This window comes from Pelodiscus sinensis, chromosome 27, assembly GCF_049634645.1.
Source record: "Pelodiscus sinensis isolate JC-2024 chromosome 27, ASM4963464v1, whole genome shotgun sequence".
NCBI classification, from domain to species: Eukaryota; Metazoa; Chordata; order Testudines; family Trionychidae; genus Pelodiscus; species Pelodiscus sinensis.
In genome coordinates this window covers 11870470-11895149 of record NC_134737.1, presented here as the reverse complement: position 1 = coordinate 11895149, position 24680 = coordinate 11870470, and the positions used below count along the sequence as shown (strand labels likewise).

At 45.2% G+C, this 24680-nt stretch overlaps 2 protein-coding genes across 16 annotated transcripts in view; one reads left to right on the top strand and one right to left on the bottom strand.

Moving 5' to 3' along the window:
- The window catches only part of ANKS1A (ankyrin repeat and sterile alpha motif domain containing 1A), a 188300-nt gene extending 170677 nt beyond the window's left edge, over positions 1 to 17623 (bottom strand). For 10 of the 15 annotated variants that reach the window (XR_012897912.1, XM_075910417.1, XM_075910418.1 and 7 more), the window contains exon 1: positions 13092 to 13374. Coding sequence is in view for 13 of the 15 variants with exons in the window: in XM_075910417.1 (XP_075766532.1) it covers positions 13092 to 13252 (161 nt within the window). In the remaining 2 variants the exon portion in view is untranslated. Of the gene's footprint in view, positions 1 to 13091; positions 13375 to 17598 lie in introns of those variants that run through there. The other 5 variants (XM_075910423.1, XM_075910426.1, XM_075910432.1 and 2 more) reach the window with 2 other exon arrangements.
- Positions 17624 to 18072: 449 nt separating this feature from the next.
- TAF11 (TATA-box binding protein associated factor 11) lies at positions 18073 to 22464 on the top strand. Its single transcript, XM_075910456.1, has 5 exons — positions 18073 to 18318; positions 18798 to 18940; positions 19940 to 20027; positions 20282 to 20378; positions 21772 to 22464. Exons 1-5 carry the CDS (start codon positions 18085 to 18087, stop codon positions 21900 to 21902), a joined length of 693 nt encoding a protein of 230 aa, XP_075766571.1. The 5' UTR covers positions 18073 to 18084; the 3' UTR covers positions 21903 to 22464.
- The last annotated feature ends 2216 nt before the right edge of the window (positions 22465 to 24680 follow it).

Below are 24680 nucleotides of genomic sequence, written 5' to 3'. Positions count from 1 at the left end.
CATTTGAGACTTTCAATGCCAAGAAAAAAAATCTTCCTAAAGTTGTAAGAGATTGACAATAAAGCAATATCGCAAAGAATATTTTCCAGCTAGTGCATTTATCTAAATTGTGGAGCCAGCACTTGATTAATAAGTCACAGATGTTCTAAATTAAGTGCCTATGTAAACAATTAAGGCACTTGCATTCAAAGGTAATGTGGAACAGGGTGAATACCATTCAATATTCCACGCCAGTGCCACAACTATTGCCCTTTGAAAACAGAGCAGTTAAACTTGATCCATAAGTTGTCTCAACATCCCTCTCAACACTTCAATAGAGCATAAGAACCCTTTCCATTACCTTGTGCTAGGACACTGCCTTTTAAGCCAGCCTAAATGTACCAGGGTCCTGCCTGTATCTATCACCTATCAACAGTCAGGATGATGTGTCCATTTCCTACACTAGTAGTCACATGATCTTATGGGAGTTCCAAGTGAGCATTAGGTGCTGTACCAACAGTGAAGTCCCCTCCCCACAGAGCTGACAATCTAACCAGAGACACTGAGGAATAATTATCCCCAGGTTAAAGAACTATCCCCCAGTTAACTAATGAGCTAACTGAAGTGCCAATTGCATGACTTCTCTGTTGTCACACAGCAAGTCTGTGATCCAGCCAGAAACTGAACCCAGACCTCAACTCCCTGCTGCACCTACAAGCTTGTGGGTAACAGAACTATTTGGGTCAGTGAGCAAACAGAATGCTGCAAAACAATCCCTTGCAACCTTCCAAAACAGTAAAAAAGTGCTTTTAAGTCAACAATTCACAGGGGAAGAGAGTCAACTGAGAGACTGCATATCAATTCACACCTAATACCTTCCACAGTACTGGCACTCAGAGTCCTGGAGAAGCCTGTTGTACTTAACTGTTTGCAAGACAGGGTGTGGTGAATACTCCATAGTTCACCTGGGTGAGCAGGCTATTGTTCAACTAACAGAGCCAAGCAAGAAAGATTCAGGAAGAGCCCTCATGTTTCTATTAGTACAAATCCTCATAAAATGAGTTTGTACTATGTGCTCAGAAAAGCTTCCTTTTTTGAAGGGGGGAAGGAGTAGTTTTGTTGATCCCGTCCCACCCCCACCACACCCGCAGTTCTCAAAGCTTGAATGGAGTTCAGAAGAGAGCAGCAGCCTAGTTTCTGCTGATATTGCAGCTTTTACACCACACCATAAAGCTTAGCTATCCATAAGGGATACCACAGCACCTAAGAGCAGAGGGGCAAGTTGAACACTAGAAATTCAGCCTAACTCCACATGGAGCAGAATCTATCCAGATCCTGCTCCCACAAACAGATTTTAAGGCCAAAATAGCCTAATTTAAAAAATTAAAAAACAATGGTCCTGCAGCACCTTCAAGTCTAACAAAAAATGTAAATAGTGTCATAAGCTTTCCTGGGTACAGCCCACTTCCTCATATGAATGGAACAAGGGGTCCAGAGGTACAAATAAATAGCAGAAAAAGAGGGGAGAGAGGGAAGGGAAAAAGAAAAAACCCTGTCTCCCAGCACAAAGTGTTTGTGCTGAATGACACCAACAGAGTGAGCTGTAAGTGCCCAATACTTAGCTTCTGATGTCATTTGGGCATTGAATATAGCGGCCCATCCAGTTCCCATCTTTGTTCAGACCGTGGTTAAATGTGTCAAATTTGCATATGAAGGCAAGTTTTGCAGTTTCTCTCTCCAACTGGTTTTTTAAATTGCTTTGTCAGAGTCGCTTTGAGATCCATTAATGAGTGCCGAGGCAAGTTAAAATGTTCCCCCAACAAGTTTCTGAGTACTGAATTTGTGTCTACTAATCCCTGCTGGCAGAGACTATCCAGTATGTCCAACATACATTGTAGAGGGGCATTGCTGAAACTTGATGGCACATATCAGTCTCTCTCACTGTATAGAGTATCCTTGGGGTAATCGAGAGAAGTCTGGGGGGTACATCAACACAACTGAAATTTGGAGAAAACTGAATGTGTGTTTTAAGTTTCACAGCACCTTATTATTTTTGTACATTTTGTAATCTGACCAAAGTCCCACAGCTTCAGAAAATCGCCTTGAAATCTCAACAGCTTTGCTCAATGAGAGGTCTCTGAACATTTAAATCACATTTTCAGTCCTTTTCATACTGGCTAATAGTTCAAAATCAGTTTGAGAGAAAAGCCACATTGAAATCAAGCAAATGCTACAATGGTACAATGTCAAGATCCAAACTTCCTTGCCCTTTGGCAGAAGCCAGAGGATGCTCATTGTTTGATTGTTGTAAGATGTTACATGAACTTATTAATATCATTTGTTTGCTAATTAATGGTTCTTATCTGCCCCCTTTGACTATCTAGTCTTAAGGTGCTTATAGACTCAGCTTTCCCTTGATATATTTTTTACCCACTGCCTTTTCTTGGTCATCCATCTCCCCTGCTCCCCCCCCCCCCCCAATTTTCCCTTCTTCCACTCCCCTTGCCTCTCCCCTGTTTATTTTGGTCCTAGACATCCAACACTTCAGTCATCTGAAGAAGTGGGCTGTGCCCACAAAAGCTCATGATACCATCTACATGTTTTGTTAGTCTTTAAAGTGCTACCCGACTATCTGTTGTTTTTTCAGTTTAATATTATTTGGACTGTATATACATCTCATGGTTTTTTTGCAGCAAGTCCAAACATCTAACAAATTGTCCTACTGGAGCTACCCATTCCCTTAATCTACTATAAAGGGACTTCATTTTCACAACTAGTCAGTTTAAAAAAAAAAAAGTGATCTAAAACCCAACTAAGAATCTATCCATGCTCTTGCTTCTTACCTGCAACTATTACTTTCATAGCTCCCTTTTCTTATTCTTCTCCTTTGTGAGAATGACCTACTCAGAAGAAACAGTGAAACTGACAGTGCCCTCAAGCGAAAAAAAATAAAGACAAGCACTTCTCTAATCTCTTCCAGTTCCTTTTAGGTGTCTTTTGTAGCTGTAATAAGTAGCAATTTTGGCAGAGAGGTATGTAAGATGGGTCCTTTGCTCTCTTTAGTCCTTTGAATCCTTCTTTAGTGACAAAGTGCTGACACCCAGTAGCCACACATAGCCAATACAGCTGATTGAGCTGAATTTAGTCTACCTTAGCTTATGAGCAGAATTATCAACCAAGTGCAATTAATATGTAGTTTTTATTTCTAGGGAAAGTGTAATGGCCAAAGAGAGCTCAGTTGGATTTTCTGTTCATAGGCAATGATTGCAGCACTAGGCAGTAAGTCATATTTTGTCTGGTAAACTGAATAAACTAACAGGTTTGTCCCCAAATCACTTTTCTGACCATCTGCATGTGGACAGTCTGAAATTGTTTATAATGATTAAACATTCCCCCATCTCATGTTATTTCCTAAACCCTTCTAATACTACTATTGAAAATCGAGTCAAACAAAAGCCCCCTCTTCTCAACACATGTATGCAAGAAACTCTTAATTTCAATAGAAACTGTCTCAGTTTACAGTCCACAACTCAAAATAGCCTCACTTTCCCACTCTGCCAAGTGCCAACCAAAATTCACAGCCTCTTGACACCAGCCAACCAAAATTAAAGGCTTACTCTGAAAGTTCTGCCAGAGAAAAAAAATATACCATTACTGTTACAAACCTTGTTAAAACTTTTTGAATGCAACTCACAACAGCATAGGCCACAAGATCATTTCACTGCTTCCTGCTACAGAATTTTGCAATGAAGAGGAAAAGAAGATTTTAATTTCACAGCTGTAAGCAGAAGTATCCTGCTCAGGCCAGCCAATGGCTTGTTTGATTTGTAAGGCACTTGTATTCCTTGGACTTCCTTTTACTTACTTAGCTTACTATTTATGCTGGTTCAAGATGAGAAGATCTCCGGATTAACTCAGTGGTACCCAACCTTTTTTATACCATGGACCGGCAAACCCATTAAAAAACACTTGGCACTGAAATATTTGCATATTGCATGGCAATTTTAGCCCATGGAATATCAGCACACCAAAGGAGGGAGGACATGATGGTTAACAAGAATTTGAAAAACTGCTGCACAGGCATTTTAAAAAACAATAAAATAGTTGCTACTGCTTGTTCATGAGCATTCTCCAGTCCAAACCTTTTGCCTCAATTGCACCAGAATTAAAGAGGCAGGAGTTAACAGGTCCGACCATGCTGACATTCATATTTTCCTATGCACTGGGTGGGAGCAGCTGGAGGCCAGGGCAAGGCTCCCGCTGAGCAGGGCGACTGGGAACCGCTGTTTTAACGGGTCAGTAGGAAACATTATGTTCATATATATGAAGGACTTGAGGTATGGTTTGGAGAGGGCAGAAGCAGAAATTGTATCAAGGAGCACATCTCTGTGTACGCAGACCAGGAATCCTATAATCTGATCCATGCTTAAACTTCTGAACCAGTGAGAAACCCCACTGGCTTCATACTGCACGTTTAGAATATGGAAATGGGTATGCCCATAACATAACTCGACTCAGTCTAAACCTACACAACATGTGACCCAACCACGTCTACAAGTGGACCCTTATTAGGGGTCTCAGCAACAGCCAATGGCTGCACTGGACATGCAGACTAGTGATGTTACATACCGGTTAATTGAATAGCCGATTAACCTCATGAATTCTCGTCCGTTAGTCTTATTCTATAGTCCCTGGGCAGCCTGTTGGAGGGAAGGGGTCATAGCTCCTGGACTTGGCACAAGCCAGAACTGAGATGGGCTGCCTGCCTGCCTGGCTCCTAATACCCTTTGAAGGCTGAGCTGCAGTAGGGGTAAGTCCAGGACCCAGTGCAAGCCGGGACTGAGCTGGGCTGCTGGCCAGCCTGTTAAAAACTTACTGGCAGGGCCAAGGGGAGAATGCATGTAGTATATAGCATTAACCGATAAGCTTTTGCTTATCCATTAATCGACTATACTATTACATCCCTAATGCAGACAACTCCCTTTCCTGTTTCCTAGCTCTTTTCAGAATTATACTGTCCCTGATTATGTTCCACCTGTAAACAGAGAATCCAGCCTGCAGGTCTGTCTATCTGGCACCTTCCAAAAGCACAAATCACTTTTTAAAGCTGAGAAGCTGCTGTGCATTGTTTCTTGCCAGCTCAGTGCTTAGGGGTAGAAAGTCCCTGTCTCTGCAGTTGTCAGTTTTAATGTCCACATCACCCGGTTTGGTGCGCTCCTATTTTATTTTTTCTCCTCCCTTCCATACTGAGAACAGGCATGTGCCTGCCACTTTCCACTGGGAACACAGAGGTAAAGAACACTGAAAATTCAAGTTGTGGCTGTTTGCCTTTGCATGCTTTCCTCATGATTTCAATGCATCTTTAGCGCAGCATTAACCTAGGCTTCTTTCTTGGGTGTTACCCTAACAGCAATTCTCAAACTTTTTGACCCACAGCCTGCCAGGCTGAACACAAACCTTTCTGGAGCCCACCAGCCAACCACCCACAAGGACAAAATGGGTGCAGGACAGGCTGGGAGTGCAGAGTCTGGGCAGGAGGCTGGGGCCATATGTGAGCTGGGATTGGAGGATCTGTGCAGGAGGTCAGGTTCAAGAGGAGGCTTGGGGTGGGCATGTGGCCAATAGAAGCAGTGGGGAAAGCCTCTAGGTGTGCCGTTTCCTGTGCTGCCATTTCCCTGGCAAAGGGGAGCAGCAGCATACGCAGAGCCACTTCCTTCCCCTGCAACCCAGATCCGGCTCGCAAGCCTTGGGGCTCCACCTCCTGTAGCAAGAAGCAAACTTCTTGGAGTGGGGGGGAAATGCGGGCTCCCTGCTGTGGCAGAAGAGAGAGCCCATAGCCCACCTGCAAGACGGCCATGGACTCCTAGTGGTCTGCAGACCACACTGATGACTACTGCCCTAAACCCCACCCCATCTACACATGAAAACTAAGTGGTGCTTTCAACTCAGACTAACCCAACCTACGGCATGGGTTAGAGTCAGGGCTCCACTTTCACTCAGACCACTAATACAGTGTTTCTCAATCAGTGGTACGAGTACCCTTAGGGGTACTTGAGAGAAGTCTGGGGGGTACGTCAACACAACTGAAGTTTGGAGAAAACTGAATTTGTGTTAAGTTTTACAGCGCTTTATTATCTTCGTACTTTTTACACAAAAATTTAATCACCTGCCCAGGTACGATTAAGTTGTTTAAACAAGTGTGCTGCAATGGTCGAAAAAAAAAAGTGCCTGAAAACTGTAGGTACTAGAGGTACTTTTTTTATAAAGTACCCCCCCCCTTTTAAAAAAAAAAGGTTGAGAAACACGGCGCTAATCCACCTGTTTTTCAGCAAGGGAGGCAGGTTAATATACTTCAATGCTGATGGCCCTAGACCCAGAGTTTCCTCTGCCCATTCACTTCCTCCTCTTTTTGCACCTACAAGGACACATTAATTCTTCCACAATTCACTGGGAAAAGGGGGTGACCCAGCTCATAGTTGCTCAGAGAACCATGGGGCAGGCTCTCAGAAGTTCTAGCAGTCTCACCTGGGAGTGCCACACTAGTAAGGTAACAGTAACATGGGTATGGCTTTACTGACATGTTCCTTAGGCAATAGCTTGGAAGACTAGAAGCATGATCCTCCTCTCTGTTAACTGAACTTTCATTCCCTAGTCCATTCAGTACAGCTTTCTACCTGCTGCTCCATGCCTGCTCTTGGGTCCTCCTGCCAAGGCTACTACTTCATTCATGTTCATTTTACACTGGGGCTTATTTCCCTGCCTAATGTTTAAGTATTAAATAATGGAATGTATGCATCCCAAGAAGAGGATTTATCTTTAACAGTACTCGGGCATTTCCTTCTCCCCTTTTGTCACATTGCATCCCATCAGATCTCTCTTCCTAAATACCTACAACATTGTTACGATGGAACTGTGTCATTTTTATTTTCAACCCATTCATCTCATTTTGAAAAGGACTGCCCTAGAGGTTATGGCTGAACGGTTGAAGCACCATGTATGAAATACTCTGCAATCTCTGCCAATTGAGAGTTGAATATCAGCAAGGATTAGCTTAGCCCATCACCTGCATGAGGCTGAAAGAAACTGAGTTCCAGATAATTTCCTGCTCAGGCGCCTTCAGAATGAGATGAAGACCACTGAAGCATTAGCAGCTTTTAAACAGGCTTGCACCAGGGACGAGCCTAGAGACTCCCTTTCCACATCATTATGCCAGAGTGTAACGTAAAGTTATTTGGCCACCAACCTGAATGTGCTGCATCTGAGCAGGTGGATGAAAAATAACCTTATTACACAAAGCATTCTGGGATGGGAGGCACCACATCAGCATTTAACCAACAGTAGATACTACGGAAATAGAGCCTGCACTGGCACTCAGGAGACCTGGATTCCATTCTTGGCTCTGCCAATACCCGCTTGGAAACCTTGGGCAAGTCACCTTTCCAGCTGTAAAATGGGGACAGTGTAAAGAGTTTTGAGAACCACTGAGGCAGTGCTATTATTGATTTAGAAGCCTATCCTAGCTTCTACCTTTTTAGACATCTCACCTAAGCACTAGGCAGGTTACTCAGCCTTCTGCATTATGTCCACAAACATACTTCACCTGTTCCTTAAGTACCCAAGGCTGTGCTCAGTTCTTCCCAGTCTATTGCTTCTTATTTCTGCCATTCAGCAAGCTAGATTTTTGCAATCCCCCCCAGGAATATCACATAAAGGAAGATTCTCAGATTGCTTATTTACAAACAGAATGCCTATTGTTAGATGCAGTATCCAAATGCTGGACAATCCTATTCAAAAGAGTTAAACTGGGCACAACGCCCAGAACAGCCAGACATTCCCTCAAACAACACACAAAAGAGTAGTCCAAAAAGTAATATGGTACAAAAAAAAGCAGAAACTGGTAAGTTATGAACAGACCTAAACTCAGAGACAGAAAAACCATGGGAAATCTGTACACATGGCAAAGAAAGCTTACAACCCTGTTACCCAGAAGGAGCTTTCAGAAGAAGACTGAGGTTAACCCACCTGACTTGAGTCAGAAGGAAGAGATGGCTGCTACCCAAGAAAAGGAAACTTGTTGCACACCTTTCCTTCCTCCAGGGTACTTTGGCCAACATAGTGGGGAGGAACTTATCCTTATCCTACCACAACTGAGAGCGCACACTGAGTCAGAGAAAAGCTGTCATGTTCCCCTATCACTTGCCATGCTCCAAGACTACTGCAGCAAGAGCCCACAACGTATAGCCCATGTGTTCCTAAATTGGCTCCCCAGCAACCTCTATTTTCAGTAGAAAGGAAGGCTCAGTATCTCTCCTGCACCACTCCATCTGACAGTGGCTCTCCAATGACAGCGCAATGGAAACAGTTTTTAGGAGCATATGAGTGACTTCGGACTTGGAAAGTTTTACCAAATGCCTGATTTTGCCATAATCATTCACTAGTAGGAAGTCACATTTGGCTGCTTCAGTGGCATGGGCTAGTCTCCACAGACCCCTTCAGTGTTGCTAATGTGGCCCACAGCAGAACCACAGTGGACCATCTTTCTCCTCAGTACAGTACATCAGCACAAACATGACTTCATATCCCTACTCTAAACTCAAACTGAGAAGCCCTAAGACATTTCATGCCAGAAGCATCTATTATTCTTTAACCACCCCCTTCTTTTCCCACTCTTGATAAGGATAATTACCAGCCCCCCACTGGTAATGCTCAGACCTCGCCCCCATTGATTCACTTCACTTGGCATGCATTTATGCTATCTTTCAAGGGAAATTCCTCTCTGGGCATAACTCCAGCTCATTTGTTTAATTCAGAAAACATATCTCTCTGCAACAAACTCATGGCGCCATGAGAACTTTGAAGAACAGCTCCTTCAACTCAGTGTTTTAAAAAAAAACATTTATTCTTGAGCTGAATGTCAGACGCCGTTACTTTGAGACTCACCCCCTTAGCCTTCCCTACAATAAATACAATTTTCATTGCTCAACTGATTTCCTGCCTCCTCTACTCATCTGCCATTTTCTTCTTGTGACCTTTACAGGTGCCCCCTTCAGTTTTCTACCAAAGGCTGGGCTAACATTTACATTTTTTCCCTGTGTTTCTACTTTTCACACCTTTGCAGTACCGTAGTTTTAATTGGACTACTGCAACACATGCACACTGAGAGGAAAGAGTGGACACCTCAAGACCGCTAAGACACTCTGTCTTATTTTTTGGAAGGGAGGAGAATCAATCCCCTAGAATAGTAGGGATCATATTCATGTCTCCTTCATACCTATTGCTACAAAAATGACAAACAATTTCAGAGATCAGAGAGCTCCCCTTCACCAGTTTTTGCAAGCCTGATCTAGCCGTACTAACAGGATTTCAATTACATTTAAGCAGTGTTGTAGTCACGTCAGTCCCAGGATATTAAAAACGAAGTATCACACACAAACCCAAGTGACACCCCCTTCAACTCAGACAATTTATGAAAACAATTATGGAAGTTTGTCCATCTTATTCCAATTCCACCCTGCACAATTCTCAGGCCACCTATTTCAGGTAAATTTAGTAACTCTTTTTCATAAAGACATTATGTGGCCTAAAGTTAGCACACACATTTCCTGCTGTGGATTCATCTGATCCAAAGTACAAGAATTTACAAAATAAATTAATGGGGTACTAGAAGTAACACGGAAATTTCAAAGCTACTGTATGTCCTCATTCTCAACATTCCAATTTAACTTCAGCTTCCAGAATCCAAGACAAAAAACAGTCCCTGAGGAAAAGGGAGCCTCTAATAACACTGCTGTTAGAGACATTGAGAGATCCTGAATATAACAGCAGTTTGACACTTTTTAGTTGTCACCATATATGGTGCACCAACATGCACATATCTGAGGCTGACATACATGCCAACACAGCCAGCTGTTGGATCAGTTGTCATACATCACATCCTTGTCCCGTATAACACAAGCAGTCATCCTACCAATATTGACAGGGTTGTCATAACCAACACATGTTGAAAGGAACTGTGGTCAAGCAGCTGGAACAAGGGATTGATAAAATTTTCTGGCATGCATTTAACTGCGTTGACCCTGTGTACACCATTTAAAACATCTCTCCTCTAATGCAGACTAACGTTTGAATGCTTTCTGACCCAGAACAGAAGTAGCAAACGTTGATTATTTTCCCTCTATGTCTTGTATATTAAAGTTTGACCTAACCAAACATACAACATTTACACTTTGGGGGAAGAAATCACAAATATTTACAAGACAGCAAACAAACTTCCTTTGCTTTTCCTCAACTCACCTCACTGGCTCCCTGCTGTTCATGTCATTGGTACCTCAGTGTGCTATTACCCCTAACAATTATCAGTAAGGCAAAACAGGGAAAGAACAAGTTAAGAATATGTAGCTATGTTAGAGGAGTTCAAGTCAACAGAGCCTGATGAAATTCATCCTAAAAGTACTTATGGAACTAGTGGAAGCAATCATCTTTTACATTTCATGGAGGACAGAGGAGGTCTCAGAGGACTGGAGAACGGCAAACTTAGTACCAATCTTTAAAAAAGAGGAACAAAGAGAACCAAGGGAATTAAAAGACCTGTCACACTAACCAATACTTGGAAAGATACTGGAGCAAGTTAACAAGCAATTTGTAAGCACCTTGATGATAATAGGGTTACAAGAAATAGTATGGATTTATCAAGAATAAATCATGCCAATTAAATGAATTTCATTCTTAAACGGAGCTTTTGCTCTAGTTTGGGGGAGTCCAAGTGAAATGTTTTTATTTTAGTAAGACTACAAACATAGTTCCAGATTATATTCTCACATGCAAATAAGGGAAACGTAGTCTAGCTGAAGTTACTATAACAAACGCACAGCTAGTAATGAAAGACCATGTTCAGAGTAGTTATCAGCAGTTCGCTGTCCAACTGGGAGGACATAAATAGTAGGGTCATAAGAACCATCATAATGAAAACTAAAGACCAATGTAGCCCAATATCGTGTCTTCGAACAACGCCCAATATCACATCCCACAGGGATCAGTCCTCCCTCTGGTACTATTCAATATTTGCATTAATTACTTGAATAACAGATCCTACTGATGATGGTGGGAGGCATTGCAAGCACTTTAGAGGAGAGACTAAGAAATCAAAACTACCTTGATAAAATAGAGCATTTTTCTGAAATCAAAGTGATTGCATTCTATAAAGACAAGCACAACACACTTGAACTTGGAAGGAAAAAGCAAATGCAAATCTACAAAATAGGGAATAACTGGCTAAGAGGTAGTATAACTGGAAACTATGTGGAAGTTACACTGGAGCACAAATTGAATACAGGTCAATATGATATAGCTGTGGAAAATGCTAACATCCTACCTGGAGTGCATTAAGAGGAATAGTGTAAGTAAGGAGCTATTTGTCCCACTATTCTCAGCATCCATGAGGCCTCAGCTGGAGTACTGAGTCTAATTCTGTGCACCACACTTCAGGAAAAATGAAGACAAAATTAGAGAGCAAACGGAAAAGAGTGAAAAAGAAAGATAAGTCTTATACAACCTGACCTATCAGGAAAAAAATTCAAAAGGGTATTTTTAGTCTTGAAAAAGAAAGACGGGGGGGGGGGGGGATAACCTAACAACAGTCTTCAAAAGATGTTTTAAAAGATGTTATTAACCAAATGGGGATCAGCTGTCCACTAAAGGCAGGACAAGGAGTAAATGGGCATCTGCAGCAAGAGATTTATGGTCAATATTAGGAAAAACTATAAGGATAATTAAATTCTGGAATAGATTCCCAAGGGAAAATCTGAAATCCCCACCATTGTAAGTTTGAGATCACCTGTTGAGGTGATCTGTTTACTAGGTCCTGCCTCAGCACAGGAAGCTGGACTTGACCTTTTAAGAGCCTTTCCCTGCCTCCTATATTTTTTAATCCACGGAGAGGTGAAGAGAGATATGAAATTTAGTTGCATTCATGTCAGAAATTTCTTCCCCATCTCCGAAGAATGCCACCACCAAGAGACACGCAAGCAAAAGTAGCCGTCAACTCTCCGACCATCCTCCTACAACTCAAACAGCCAGAGGGAGGGAAAGATAGGAGGGAACAGGATCAGCAGCATTTTCTAGCAGCAGGACTGGAACTGCATGGAAGGAAAACTGCAGCGAGCAGCACCCCGAGAAATGCTACAGCTAGAGGTTTATTTGAGAGCTGCTTGCAGGGAAGAGAGGAAGGAGAAAGCAGCTACACAAAGAGCTGGAAGCTACCGAGCAAGGTAGAGCAAGGTAGATCGCACATCACGGAGCATTCCCAGCCAAGGCAAAGGCCTATGTCCCTGGGGGTGTGTGCGCAGCACCCAGCACTGCCCCCAGTCCTGACGGGGAGCCAAGGGACTATAAATCTAAAACTGGAAAGTCACAGAAATCACAGCAAGGAAAGGCATGCCCGGCCTGGCTGGGGTAACCTCACACAGGAAGGAAACTGAGGGGCTGGAGCAATTGTGCCGTGAGGGTGCGGAGAGCCACGGAACCGGACTGCAAGCCCGGGGTAGAGTGGTCCCCTCTTCAAGACCCCCCCCCCGTCCCAACACCTCTGGGGGGGGGGGGGAGTTTCCTCTGAGCATCCCCAGCCCACCTCCCTCCCCCCATACACACCCCCCTCACACCAGGCATCCAGCCCCCCGGGCTAGCACCACAGCCCCCCCAAGCCCAACCCCCCTCACACCAGGCACCACAGCCCCCCCCACACACACCACGCATCCAGCCTCCTGGGCTGGCACCACAGCCCCCCCCGCCCGACCCCCCTCACACCAGGCATCCAGCCCCCCGAACTGGCACCACAGCCCGCCCCCCCGCCCGGCCCCCCTCACCCCAGGCATCCAGCCCCCTGGGCTGGCACCACAGCCCCCCCCAGCCCAACCCCCCTCACACCAGGCATCCAGCCCCCCGGGCTGGCACCACAGCCCCCCCCGCCCGACCCCCCTCACACCAGGCATCCAGCCCCCCCCGCCCGGCCCCCCTCACACCAGGCATCCAGCCCCCCGCCCCGGCGCGCGGAACCCCGCCCCCCTCCCGCCCGTGGAAGGACCGAGGCGGGCGCTGCCCCGCGGAGCGGGACTCACCTGAGGAGGCTGGAGAGCGGGTGCCCCCCGCCGCCGCCGCCCCCGGAGCCGCCGCCCGCGGAGCCGAAGCCCGAGCTGAGGCGCTTGCCCGACAGCAGCTTCTCCACGGCGGGCAGGTTGCCGGTGCGGGCGGCCTCCAGCAGCTCCTGCTCCTTCCCCATGGCCCGGCCCCGCCGGGGCCCCGCGCTCCCCGGTGCCGGCAGCCGCGAACCGCCGCCGTCGCCGCCTGCCCCGCGCCAGCGCCTGGCCCGCGCGTCCTTCCGGGGCGGGGCCACGCAGACCCCACCCCCCGCCGCGGGAAGCTCCGCCCACACAAGGGGACACAGCAGTGCCACGCCCGCAGGGGCGGGTCCGAGGAAGGCTCCGCCCACACACGAGGAAGGCTCCGCCCGTCTGAAAGGGCATGTCTCTAGGACCCCACAGGGGAGGGGTACCCCATAACCTCACCCCCATAGGGGGCTTAGAGCTGCCCCCCAGAAGTATCCCCCCCTTCAGGGCATAAATCGCATCCCAGAGTGGATGAAGAAGGGGCATGGTATGACCCCTCTCAGAGCAGAAGTGCTTCCAGTCTCCCAAGAAGGGGAGAAATTATATTGTGCCCATAATAATGCAGCACCTGGCTCCCCACTCTCCTTGCAGAAGATAGAGACCAAACCCACAGCGCTCATGGACTTCGCTGGTGTACCACTATCATCACTCTGCTGCCACATCTGGTCCTATCCTGCAACTGGACCCATGAAATACTCACCATCCACTTAGCCCTTCTTCAAAGAAAGAGGGAAAGTGCCATTTGACATGGAAGAGCACCCGAGTCTTTCAATTAATCCTCCAAAATCCCTGAGGGCCTTTATAGGGATTCATACATGTGTTAAATCCACTGTTTAAAGAGGGAAATGTAGCAGTTCCCCAGCATCTGCCTGTCTCAGTGCCATCCTAACCAAAGGCAGGATCCAAAATTCCTGTACTTCTGCAGTATTCATCTTGCCTGGTCCTCAAACCCATGTGCCAGAGGTAGTGTCCAATGCTCCACCTTCCCATCAGAGGGAATGCCTGGTCTCAGATCTCCTGCTTCATGACTGAAAGAGGGTACAAAGGGGGACAGGATGACATTTGCATATATTAATAAAAGGGAAGAATAATGCTCTGGTTGCTTGTCCTGTAATGAATAAAATGGAAGCAGATGAGCCTGTTTACGTATAATCTAAGACACATGTAAGAGGCAGCCTCCAGTGATATCCATGTGTTAACCCCTCAGCCTCCTACCCCACAAGAAGCATTATACATCAAGTTTGACCCAATAATCCAGTTAGTATTTTGCAAATGTAATGTGATTTGGTAGGGCAAAATCCTACCACTAGGGCAAATGGCTTTTTGGCAGTGTTATCAACAGAAACGGTACCCTTCCAAACCCACAAGGCACCCCTGAATTCAGATTAGAGACACAAAGCAGCAGGGCAATATGGGTGATAAAGTAGAATGATGCTGCTCAGACTATAGCTGCTTTGCATATAAACAGAAGCCTCCAGAGCATAAAGCTAGCACCTTCCATTAACCCTAAAAATCACGTTTCTTTTTTAAAAGAACATGCTGCCTCATGTTTTTGAAAAGTTTTCTGTTAAAAGCATTTTCGGAAAGTGCGTCTAGATTGGCACGGATGCTTTTCCGCAATAGCACTTTTTGTAGAAAAGCGTCCGTGGCCAATCTAGACGCGCTTTTGCGCAAAAAAGCCCCGATAGCCTTCTTCGCGATCAGGGCTTTTTTGAGGAAAACAAATCTCAGCTGTCTTCACTGGCCCTTTTGCGCAAAAGTTTTGCGCAAAAGGGACTTTTGCCCGAATGGGAGCAGCATAGTATTTCCGCAAAAAGCACTGATTTCTTACAGTAAGAAGTCGGTGCTTTTGCGGAAATTCAAGCAGCCAGTGTAGACAGCTGGCAAGCTTTTCCGGAAAAGCGGCTGATTTTCCGGAAAAACTGGCTAGTCTAGACACAGCCTAAGGGTACGTCTAGACTGCGATGCTATTATGGGATACCAGAAAAATCTCAAAATAGTAACGCCACATCTTTAAACACTCCCACCATTTCCCAAAACAGCGGGCACGCTATTCCGGCATCACTGTAACCCTTATTCCACGAGGGTTAAGGGATTTGTCAGAATAATGACTTATTTTGAAATTTGGCATGGTCTACACGGTGCCAAATTTCAAAATAAGCTGTTTCAACCTAGACTGGGAATAAGCTACACAATTTGCATACTGCAAATTGTGTAGCTTATTCCAACAAAAGGGTGCTGTCTAGATGCACCCTAACAGTCTGTGTTAGGTATGCCCTTCCATAAGAAGGCTATATAGCAGACCATAACCTTCAATTAATTCTTAAGATAGGCAACTTGTGCCTGGGGGAGGGAGGACCAGCAGAGAAAGAGGGAGAGGGCAGGAAGGGGCACCTCATTTAGCAACTGAAATTCTGACAGGGATGCTAGGGGGTGGTGTATCTCTTAAGTGCTATCACAAGTCTCCAGTGATTCCTACCCCCAACTACTCTTCCCTCACAACCTAACTATCACCCTAGTCAACCCCCAATTTAGCTGCTTCAGAAGGTAGCCAAGTTAGTCTGTTACAGAAAAAAAACAACAAATGGTCTGGTAGCACTTTATAGACTAACAAAACATGTAGATGGTATCACAAGCTTTCATGGGCACAGCCCACTTCTGTGCTCCTTTCTTTTAACTCCTCCTTCCTGGCTTCAAATCAATTAGGTGTCATGGTGTGGGGTTAGAGACACTGCAGTTTATTAACCCCTCCTGGCCAGCATAATGTTCCCATCACACCATCTTTCCCGCATGTATTTTAAAGTGTTTTCTTTATGGATTAATATTCAGTAATAATCATAAGGCAACTAAGAGACTCACCTTTTATAAAACAGGAAAGAGTTAATACTCTCAAGAAAGAAGGCTTGAATTTTACTTGGCAAACAGATACCTGACATTTGTCAGCATAATGAGATTCATACAGGAAAAGCTTCTGACTGAACCAGACGTTTAAGTAGGTAGTGTGCTGCTATTATCGTGAAATACAAATGACATCTCTCATTCATTGCTATTGTGCAAAAAATGGGACTAGAATGATTGAAGATGTAGATTATCCTCATTAGTTCAGTGGATCTTTTAAACTACCTTAATGTATTAAAGACGTAGAATTAACTTCTCCTTAGTGATTTCTGTTTGTTCAATGAAAGGATTCTTCTTCAAGTCACATACAGTGGAACATAAATAATGCTGACGTAGGATTACAGCACGAATTACTGGAAAAGAATAGCACTGAATCGGAATATAGATATGCTGGTATAGTTTCCATAGTGTAAACATATGATAGTCCCTGCTACAAACATTGATTGATACAAATTATGTGAGCATACACATGCAAAAAGTTATATATCACTTAGGTGAATGCATATGGCTGCTCCTGTCAGCACTGCATATATACCAGGAGTGCTTGTGTTGATGTAAAATACACTACACTACAGTTAGGTACCTCAGAGTGACATGAAGACACTACAATGCCTTTTGGGACATTTTTCCAAGGTTTTGCAGTATAGCAATGGCTCATCCAGACACCTCTGGAAGCGAGGGGTCAACTTCCCAGCATGCAACTTTCTCCATCTTACAATGCCATAATTTTCACTTTTTTTAAATACACCACAAACCTACATGAAGTATTTTGGTATCTGCTATCTCACACAAAAGCATGAAGCACCTAGGGCTTTGCACTATTGTCATGGAAATTGCACATACACAGTGCACAAGTGTCCTGTATTTGCAGACCCTCAGAAAGTACCACCACCACAACTGGGGACAGGAGGATTTCTTTGACACATTGCTTCACGACATAGCAAAAATAATTCAACGTACTTGGTAGTGTTCATGGAGCATTTGCAGGCAGGGGAGTGCCACTTCTGAGCTGAGAATGAACACTGACTGGTGGCACTACACTGTAATGCAGATTTGGGAAAGAAGTTGGCAGAACTTTAGGATGTGAAAGGCCTCATTCCTAGACCTGTATGCTAAGCTTATCCCATCCCTCCAGAGTAAGAGTTTCGGTCAGGATTTCATCAGTTACATCATCCTAATAGTCTTGACTACACAGAAAAAGAACAGCATGTATGTGTAGTACTGCAGGAGAATGATGTAATCAGCTGTGGCCCCGAAAATAATAAAATCTCAAACCTTTAGCACTTTTCAGTCAAGGATCTCAAGCCCTTCACAAACATGAATTAATCTTCACCATAGCCCTATGAAGAATGTAAATAGTACCCATTTTACAGACAGGCAAACTGAGCCACAAAGACGTTCACTGACATGTCAAAACTCGCATACTGACCAAGAGCGGAGCTGGAAACAACTCAGGACTCCTGACTCCTCCGTCTCCCAGCCTAACCATTATCCTAATGATGATAACATCTTAGCGTGCTGTGCTGGCCAATTAGAAAGCAACAATGCAGAAAATTATCACCTCTGCTTTCGCCTCCCCAATTGGTTTCCTTCATCAAAGAAACAGAGTCAGCAAACAACTCATTATAGGACCTTAATGAGAAACATTTATTTGCATTAAGGATTATAAAGTCCTGTGATAATCCTGTGGGTACCCCCAGGGCCTAGGCACGAGGGATCTTGCTTCATTCACCCCAATGCTCCCCATCTGCTCTGTACTCCCGAGTCCCCACTCCATGCCCACCTTACCCAGCGCTCCCTCCTCCAACACCCACTGCTCCCCCTGGTCTGTGCCCCCCCCCCCTTCCTTGCCACTGCTCTAACCATAGTCGGCCGCCCCTCCCCCACTCCAACCCCAGGCCCCGCCCCCACTCTCACACCATTCCCCCGCCCCGCGCCCCGCTCCCCGAGGGCTGTCGCGTTGCCATGGAAACAGAACTCGCCCGCAAGCGGCAGAGCTCGGGCGCGCCCCCCCCCCCCCACACACACACCCCGCCGAGCCGTCGCGATGACCTCATCGGCGCGCGCGGCCTCCGCCCAGGCGATGGCGGACGCCGCGCAGCCCGGCCGCGAGGAGAGCGGGGACTCGGGCCCTCCCCAGGAGGCTTTCCCGCCGCCCGCGTCGCCGCCGGGGCTGGGGGCGGCTCCCGCGGAACCGCCGGCTGCGGCCGAGACCCCCGCGGGGGAGGCGGCCGAGCCGGGCGGGGGCAGCGAGCCCGCGGCGGACGGGCCGGCGGGGGAGGTGAGGGGCGCGGGGCGGGTCACCACAGAGAGATTCCTGCGGCGGCCGCGTGACGTCATCACGCCGTGCCCCCCCCCTCCCGGGCAGAGCGCGAAGAGGAAGTGGCGCCCCTCCCCCCTCCTGGCAGCAGCCCGATTCCCCCCTGTCTGCCCCCCCCCGCTCCTGCTCCCCCCTTGGTGCCTCTAGTGAGGCAGCAAAGGGGGGGAAGCGACTAGTTGAGCAGGGACTAGGCCACCCAACAAGCCTGAGATTATCCCGTAGTCGACTAGTCGCTTCCACCCCCCCCCCAGTCCCCCGCCCCTCTAGGCTCATGCGCCGCTAACCAAACAGTAGGCTGCTAGGTGAAAGCGTGTAGGGTGTAATATTTATCATCCTGCTCTGGGGGTGCTTCCTAGTACTGCGCACAGGCCACCATGGACGGACATGGGTCGTTTGGAACCAACAGACCTCACCCCGCTAATTGTTCTCTCTTGCGGCAGGTGAATAGCCAAGAAAGCTTGGAATTGGGCTCAGCAGAAGCAGAGGATCCTGCATTGGCGGCAGCCAAGAAGATAAAACTAGAGATGAAAGAGAAGAAAGAGAAGAAGCACAAAGTAGATGAAGACGAGATTCAGAAAATGCAGTGCGTGCACCCTGTTATTTCTAACCCATTTGACATCAAGTTTGGTTATAGGATATGGGATGTTGATTAACCTAGAAACTTTTGCTTATAAGTTAATGCTGTAGACTACATGCACACATCCCTTCATTTTTTTAGCAGGCTGGCCTGCAGCATGACTCAGTCTGGGCTTGTGCCAGGTCCAGGATGTACCCCTGCTGCAGCTCTGCATTTAATGAGTATTAGGAGCCAGAGGGGCAGGCAGCCCAGCTCTGTTCAGGCTCATACTGCATCCAGGAGCTGAGTCCCCCCCACCTCCCTTCCCCAGCTGCTATTCTGCACTGCTGCCTGTATATTAGAGGCAGCAGCATGGGGCAGCAGGTCTGCAAGGGGAGCTGGTTTTTAAACCCTCCCCTCATGGACCAGCTCCCACCTTACACCGCAGCACGGAGTGGCAAGGGGGTCCTCGGGAGTGGGGCTGGATTACATTGGCTGCAGGCCTCACCCTTGTGGATTATAGAATAGTTGAGTAATCAATAAGAATTCATGAGGTTAATCGACTATTCAGTTAACCCATATTTAACATCCCTGTACGGGATTTTATTTTATGACAATTTGCTCATCAGACTGAGTTTAACTCACCCAATTTACTGTACAGAGCTTGCTGATGTAAATGAAAAGTACAGTAGTATGTAATATGCCATGTCATTATTTTAAGCCTAACATTGGAGACTATTCCTTAATAGGTTGTCTTTCTGATTTTTGCCTTCATAAAGGAAGATCTAAGTCAAGCTTGTAAACCAAAACAATTCATCTGTCTCAACCTTGTGTGTTAGATAATTAGGGCACAATCTACCCCCTCCTTTTAGTGGTGTGTCTTATGCTTAATAAAGTATTTAGGGCTAAAGTGGCACGCTGTAGTAACAGACCATATGTAGATTTGGGTAACTTTTCAAAATGCTTTTTAAGATGAAAATAAGTCCACCTGTGTTCTCTCATAACTGACCTGTTTCCTCCTTCCAGAATTTTGGTTTCTTCCTTTTCTGAAGAGCAGCTGAATCGCTATGAGATGTACCGCCGGTCTGCTTTCCCCAAGGCTGCTATTAAACGGGTAAGTTTTTGCAAATAGTCAGTCCACAGAGGAACATATCCAGCTTGGTACGTATAAAAGTAAGTGCATAAAACATCATTATAGATTAGGTCACAGTTTGAGTGCACAAGTTTTCAACTATGGAATAGGTGTTGAGCACTGAAGTCCACTTGTGTTGACTTCAGTAGTTACTGCTCAGTATTTCCCATGCTTAGACTAAGTGTTTCTTAAAGTCTTCACCTGCAAAACTGAATTACATTTTCTTTTGTTTCAAGCTGGTCCAGTCCATTACTGGTACATCTGTGTCTCAGAATGTGGTTATTGCTATGTCAGGGATTTCCAAAGTCTTCGTTGGGGAGGTGGTAGAAGAAGGTGAGTAGAAGAGGAATATTGTAAAAGTGGGGGGAAATATTCCTAAGAATATATTGTGTAAAGATCACTATAAAAGCAGAGAAAAAAGCTTTTGAAGTGAAATCATGTAGTTTCAACAGCTTAGACCTTTGTCTTAGCATCTGTATAACTCTGAAATGAATCATTTTGTCATTAGAGGCATTTGGCTTGTGGTCCGCAGATTTACATTGAGCAGGGTGGGTCGCGGGCCAAAAAGTTTGAGAACCACTGCCTCACAGTATCTCTATTTGAGATGAGCTTTCTTTCATGTGGCAACTGGAGAGGGATGGATGTAGTGATCCAATAGGTTCTTTCCATCTCTGTATATTAGGGATGTGACTATTTAACTGGTTAACCAGCAGGTGCCTGCTCCAGACGGACAGGGGGCCTGTTGCTGACAGGGGCTGCTCCTGAGGTCCTGATTGAAGCAGACAGAGGTTGCAAACAGGGCACAGCTGGTGCAGCCCCTGCCTGTGATGGGGCTGGGTGCTACAATCCAGCAGAGAGAGAGAGTGTGAGTGCGCACGCACACATGCGCGCGCTCAAATTGGGCTAGAGCAGCCTCCCCCCTTTAATTAGTTAACTCTTTGGTGTCCAACACACTAGCCACATGTGGCTATTTGGCTGATTGAATGTGGTCAGTTGGCTTGAACAATGTGGTTATTTGGCTAGTTAAGTTTGACTAATTTATCACAGCAGTAGCCACTATAACTTCAGAACTGGTTGGACACTAGGGTTAACCAGTTAAACTGGATGTGAATATGTACCCATGCAGATGGTTAACTGATGAGCCTGAGCTCATTTGTTAACATGCATGGTTACATGCAGCCCTGCCTCTGATACAGAGCCGGCAGCAGGGGACTCCGTATAAACATGTAACCACTGACATTTTCGGTGGTTACACGTTTATCTAAATAAACACATTTAACATCCCTAATCTGTACTGTTTGTTTCCTTGTGTATGTTCATCTCCTAGCTCTAGTGCAGTAGTCCCTACATGTGTTCAAGTTAACCAACCTGTGAATATTTTAACAGTTCAAAGGAGAAAGGGGCATTCTCCACTTATTTTATGTTCTAAGAAATTAAGTAACCGCAACTGTTCCATAAAATGTAACTTCACCAGTTAAAGAGTGTTTATATTCTCTGTCAGCTTGGATAGTGAGAACCAGAGTCGTCAGTTTTGCGCTCATTCTTGTCCACTGGAAAATCCCAACTGTCCCTTGCGGACACCACTTGGAAACTAGTGCCTGCTGTTTTTAGGGATTTGAAGTTGAAAGGGTTTATGAATAGTAGAACCTGCTTAGTAAAAGATGAGACACTTGCTTAATAAGTCAACTGTCTGACAGATAACATTCTCTGTGTTTGGTTTGTTTAGCACTGGATGTGTGTGAGAAGTGGGGAGAATTACCACCTCTTCAGCCCAAACACATGCGTGAGGCAGTCCGGCGGCTAAAATCACGTGGGCAGATCCCCAATTCTAAGTATAAAAAAATCACCTTCCATTGAAGTGAACTAGAGAGCAGTTTAAGAAGCAGACCTTGGAGAAGATGGAGGAGAATAGACTTCCAGCTGTAAATTATATCACCTCAGGGAGCTGCTTAAACAAAAAGCTTGCAGACCTTCTGCACTACTGATGGTTTCAGCATTAACTAGCAAACCTGTACCAAAACAACCTAACAGAAGTTTCTTAAAACTACAGTGAGCCCATGTGGCCAGTTTCTCAGACTCTATGAAATGCTTCCATTTATAACTTCTGCAAGAAGTGACTGCTTAAGTTCTCTCTCTTTAAACACTTCCTGGGCAACTTACAGAAGTGCTGGTGGTAGAGAGACATAAAAACTGATGTGGAAATGTTGTCAGGGGAATTAGACATAGCTGAGGTTGTGTGAAAGGTAGCCAAACCCTTCAATTACAAAGGACAAAAGCCTTTGGTGTAATAGGCTTTTTAGTTAGAGAGGAAAATGTGATGGGGGCTGATACTGCTGTAACAGGTACACTTCAGTCTGTATAGAAATGGGGAGATTTTGTACAATGAAAATTCATTAAATTTGCTGTTCTGTTAAACGACTGGGATTTGAGTTGTCTCTTCCATTCACATTGACTCTGCTGATGAAACATCATTGAATGTTTTGTGGTAGCTGCTTATAGAACTTAAGCTGAGAAAATGCTATCTGTTAATCCTTAATCAATGTGGGGGCTCTAGCGTTTTAGTTTTCCTTTGGAAAAGAGGGTCTTTTAACGATAGCCTCTCGTTCTCACAGCCTTTAACCACTGTTACTTTTCCTGTGTGCTGTTCAGCCACGTTCTGCGTTTACTCAGGATTCAAGAAAACCAGCCATGGAGAAAAACATTTGACACAGTGGAGGTTTAGTTTTTCTTTAAGATGGTTCACAGAACCAAAAAATGCACTAGTGGAAATGTAATACTGCAACATAAGATTCCAATACGGATAGGCCTTAGATTCAAGTCAGACTTGTACCCAGTATTGCCAAGTATAAGCAGAAAAGACTGGAACCCCGAAACTAATGAGCTATTGCAACCCCAACTCATCCCTACTGTAACACTGCAATTACTCAGAATGAAGTTAGCTCATTTAATAGAACATACAACAGTAGAGCAATCTTCAAGAACTAACTTCCCTTAACACAACGTAACTTATCAGTCACATCACCCTCCGTATCTTTCCTACTGTTCAAGCTTAGCTCTTCAGTCCTCTGCAGTGAGCAAGCTTTTATACAGCACGAAGCCCAATGAGGCTTTGAGTAGTAATGTACCTGTATTGTACTGAAATACAATGAAATAGAAGCACTCAGTTTTTTCCTGAACCTAGCCCTATATGGACTGATCCAAGCTCCTGTGGTCATTGGAACAAGATGCTTGCCAAGGAAAACTACGTACCAGCTGTTTCTGATGCAGTAGCCGGAGAGGGAAGTAGCTTCATGTTATTGTAGCTAGATACCAGTTCTGGGCAAAACCTTCCCCTATCACTCCTTTCATAACCTGCTAAAAGACGCAGCAGGACATCTTAAAAAAAGTTTTGGGTTTTTTTGTTTGTTTTTTTACAAAAGTGATTTCCAAGCACACTGACTAAAGCAGTGGGATCAACATCACCTTCCCCCCGGGGCATTTTCAGTCAGTTCTTAGCACTGCCCAGACCTGGTCAGCAGCTCTATGCCCTAGAGCAATTGCTGCCTTTGCTCTCCACCCCCGACCCCCTCCCACCAGGGGGCCTGGTTGCAGGAATACTCTTATCTCAACAGGAAGAGATGGAGTTTGCATATAAGTGTATAAGTTTCACTAAAGAATGTTAATTTCAGTTTACATGGAAGTGACCAACAACTTCACTTTGGAAACAAACATTTGGGCTTAAAACACACTTCACAACATTAGATGTCTTTTACACCTACAATTAGCTGCTTTATATTAGGTTCACAGCAAGTCTGGTTATATATAAACAGATGCACTGTAACATTAGTGCCTGTTTTACAAGAAAACTGTTTAGCCTTGCCACAGTGTGATCCTTACCACACGAGATAATTCTTGCATTTCTAAAACCTCTTTTTCTTTATTTTAAAAGTATTCTGTGCATACACAAGGCAAAGGTGGTGGGGAAATACCCAGTTGGGCTACCCCTACACTACTGCTAAAAGTTAAAGTGCCGCCTTCTCTTGTTAACAGATTCTCTGCTCCATAGGATCAAACAAGGACTGCTACACAAGAGGATTTTTCAACGTAGGCAATAATGCATGTAATAACCTGTCACAAAGACTGTTTTGAGGAGGCATAGGACAAGAAAGATGCTCTTGAAGTAAAGCAGTAAGATTCCAGTACAGAGAGAGAACACTATCCTCCCTCTTCCAGGGACAGAAATTAAAATGAGAACTAGAGCAGTCAAGATATAATACACAGTAGCCAACACAGTTCCATCAGATGTGGAAAGAGACATTACAACAACTGCAAAGCCTTCTGGCATTTGGCTGCTCTTTGCCTAATGCTCATCTCAGGCTGTTTAAAACAGATTTTTCCTTCAAAAGCCAAATAATTTCTAATTGTTGGCTCCCAGTGCACACAGGGAAGTTTGGGCTCTTGCTGACCTGGTTTTAGGCATTGGTCAGTTGGACCTTGTTAGACAAGGTGGTAGAGATGCAGTCCACCTTACAGCAGTAAATCAGGGCTGTCTCTGCGCCAAGGCTATTGTGTCTTCAATGGTACTGGTCAAAGACTCCATCTTCAGCGTAGTGTAGTCAAAATATTTTGAATTTATAATTATCCCCATAATGACAG

Excerpts from the sequence above, each read along its gene's own strand:
- TAF11 (XM_075910456.1), top strand. The coding sequence starts at position 18,085 with ATGACCTCATCGGCGCGCGCGGCCTCCGCCCAGGCGATGGCGGACGCC. Across the intron at positions 18,941-19,939 it reads GACGAGATTCAGAAAATGCA|AATTTTGGTTTCTTCCTTTT; the intron begins GTGCGTGCACCC and ends TCCTCCTTCCAG. Across the intron at positions 20,028-20,281 it reads CCAAGGCTGCTATTAAACGG|CTGGTCCAGTCCATTACTGG; the intron begins GTAAGTTTTTGC and ends TTTTGTTTCAAG.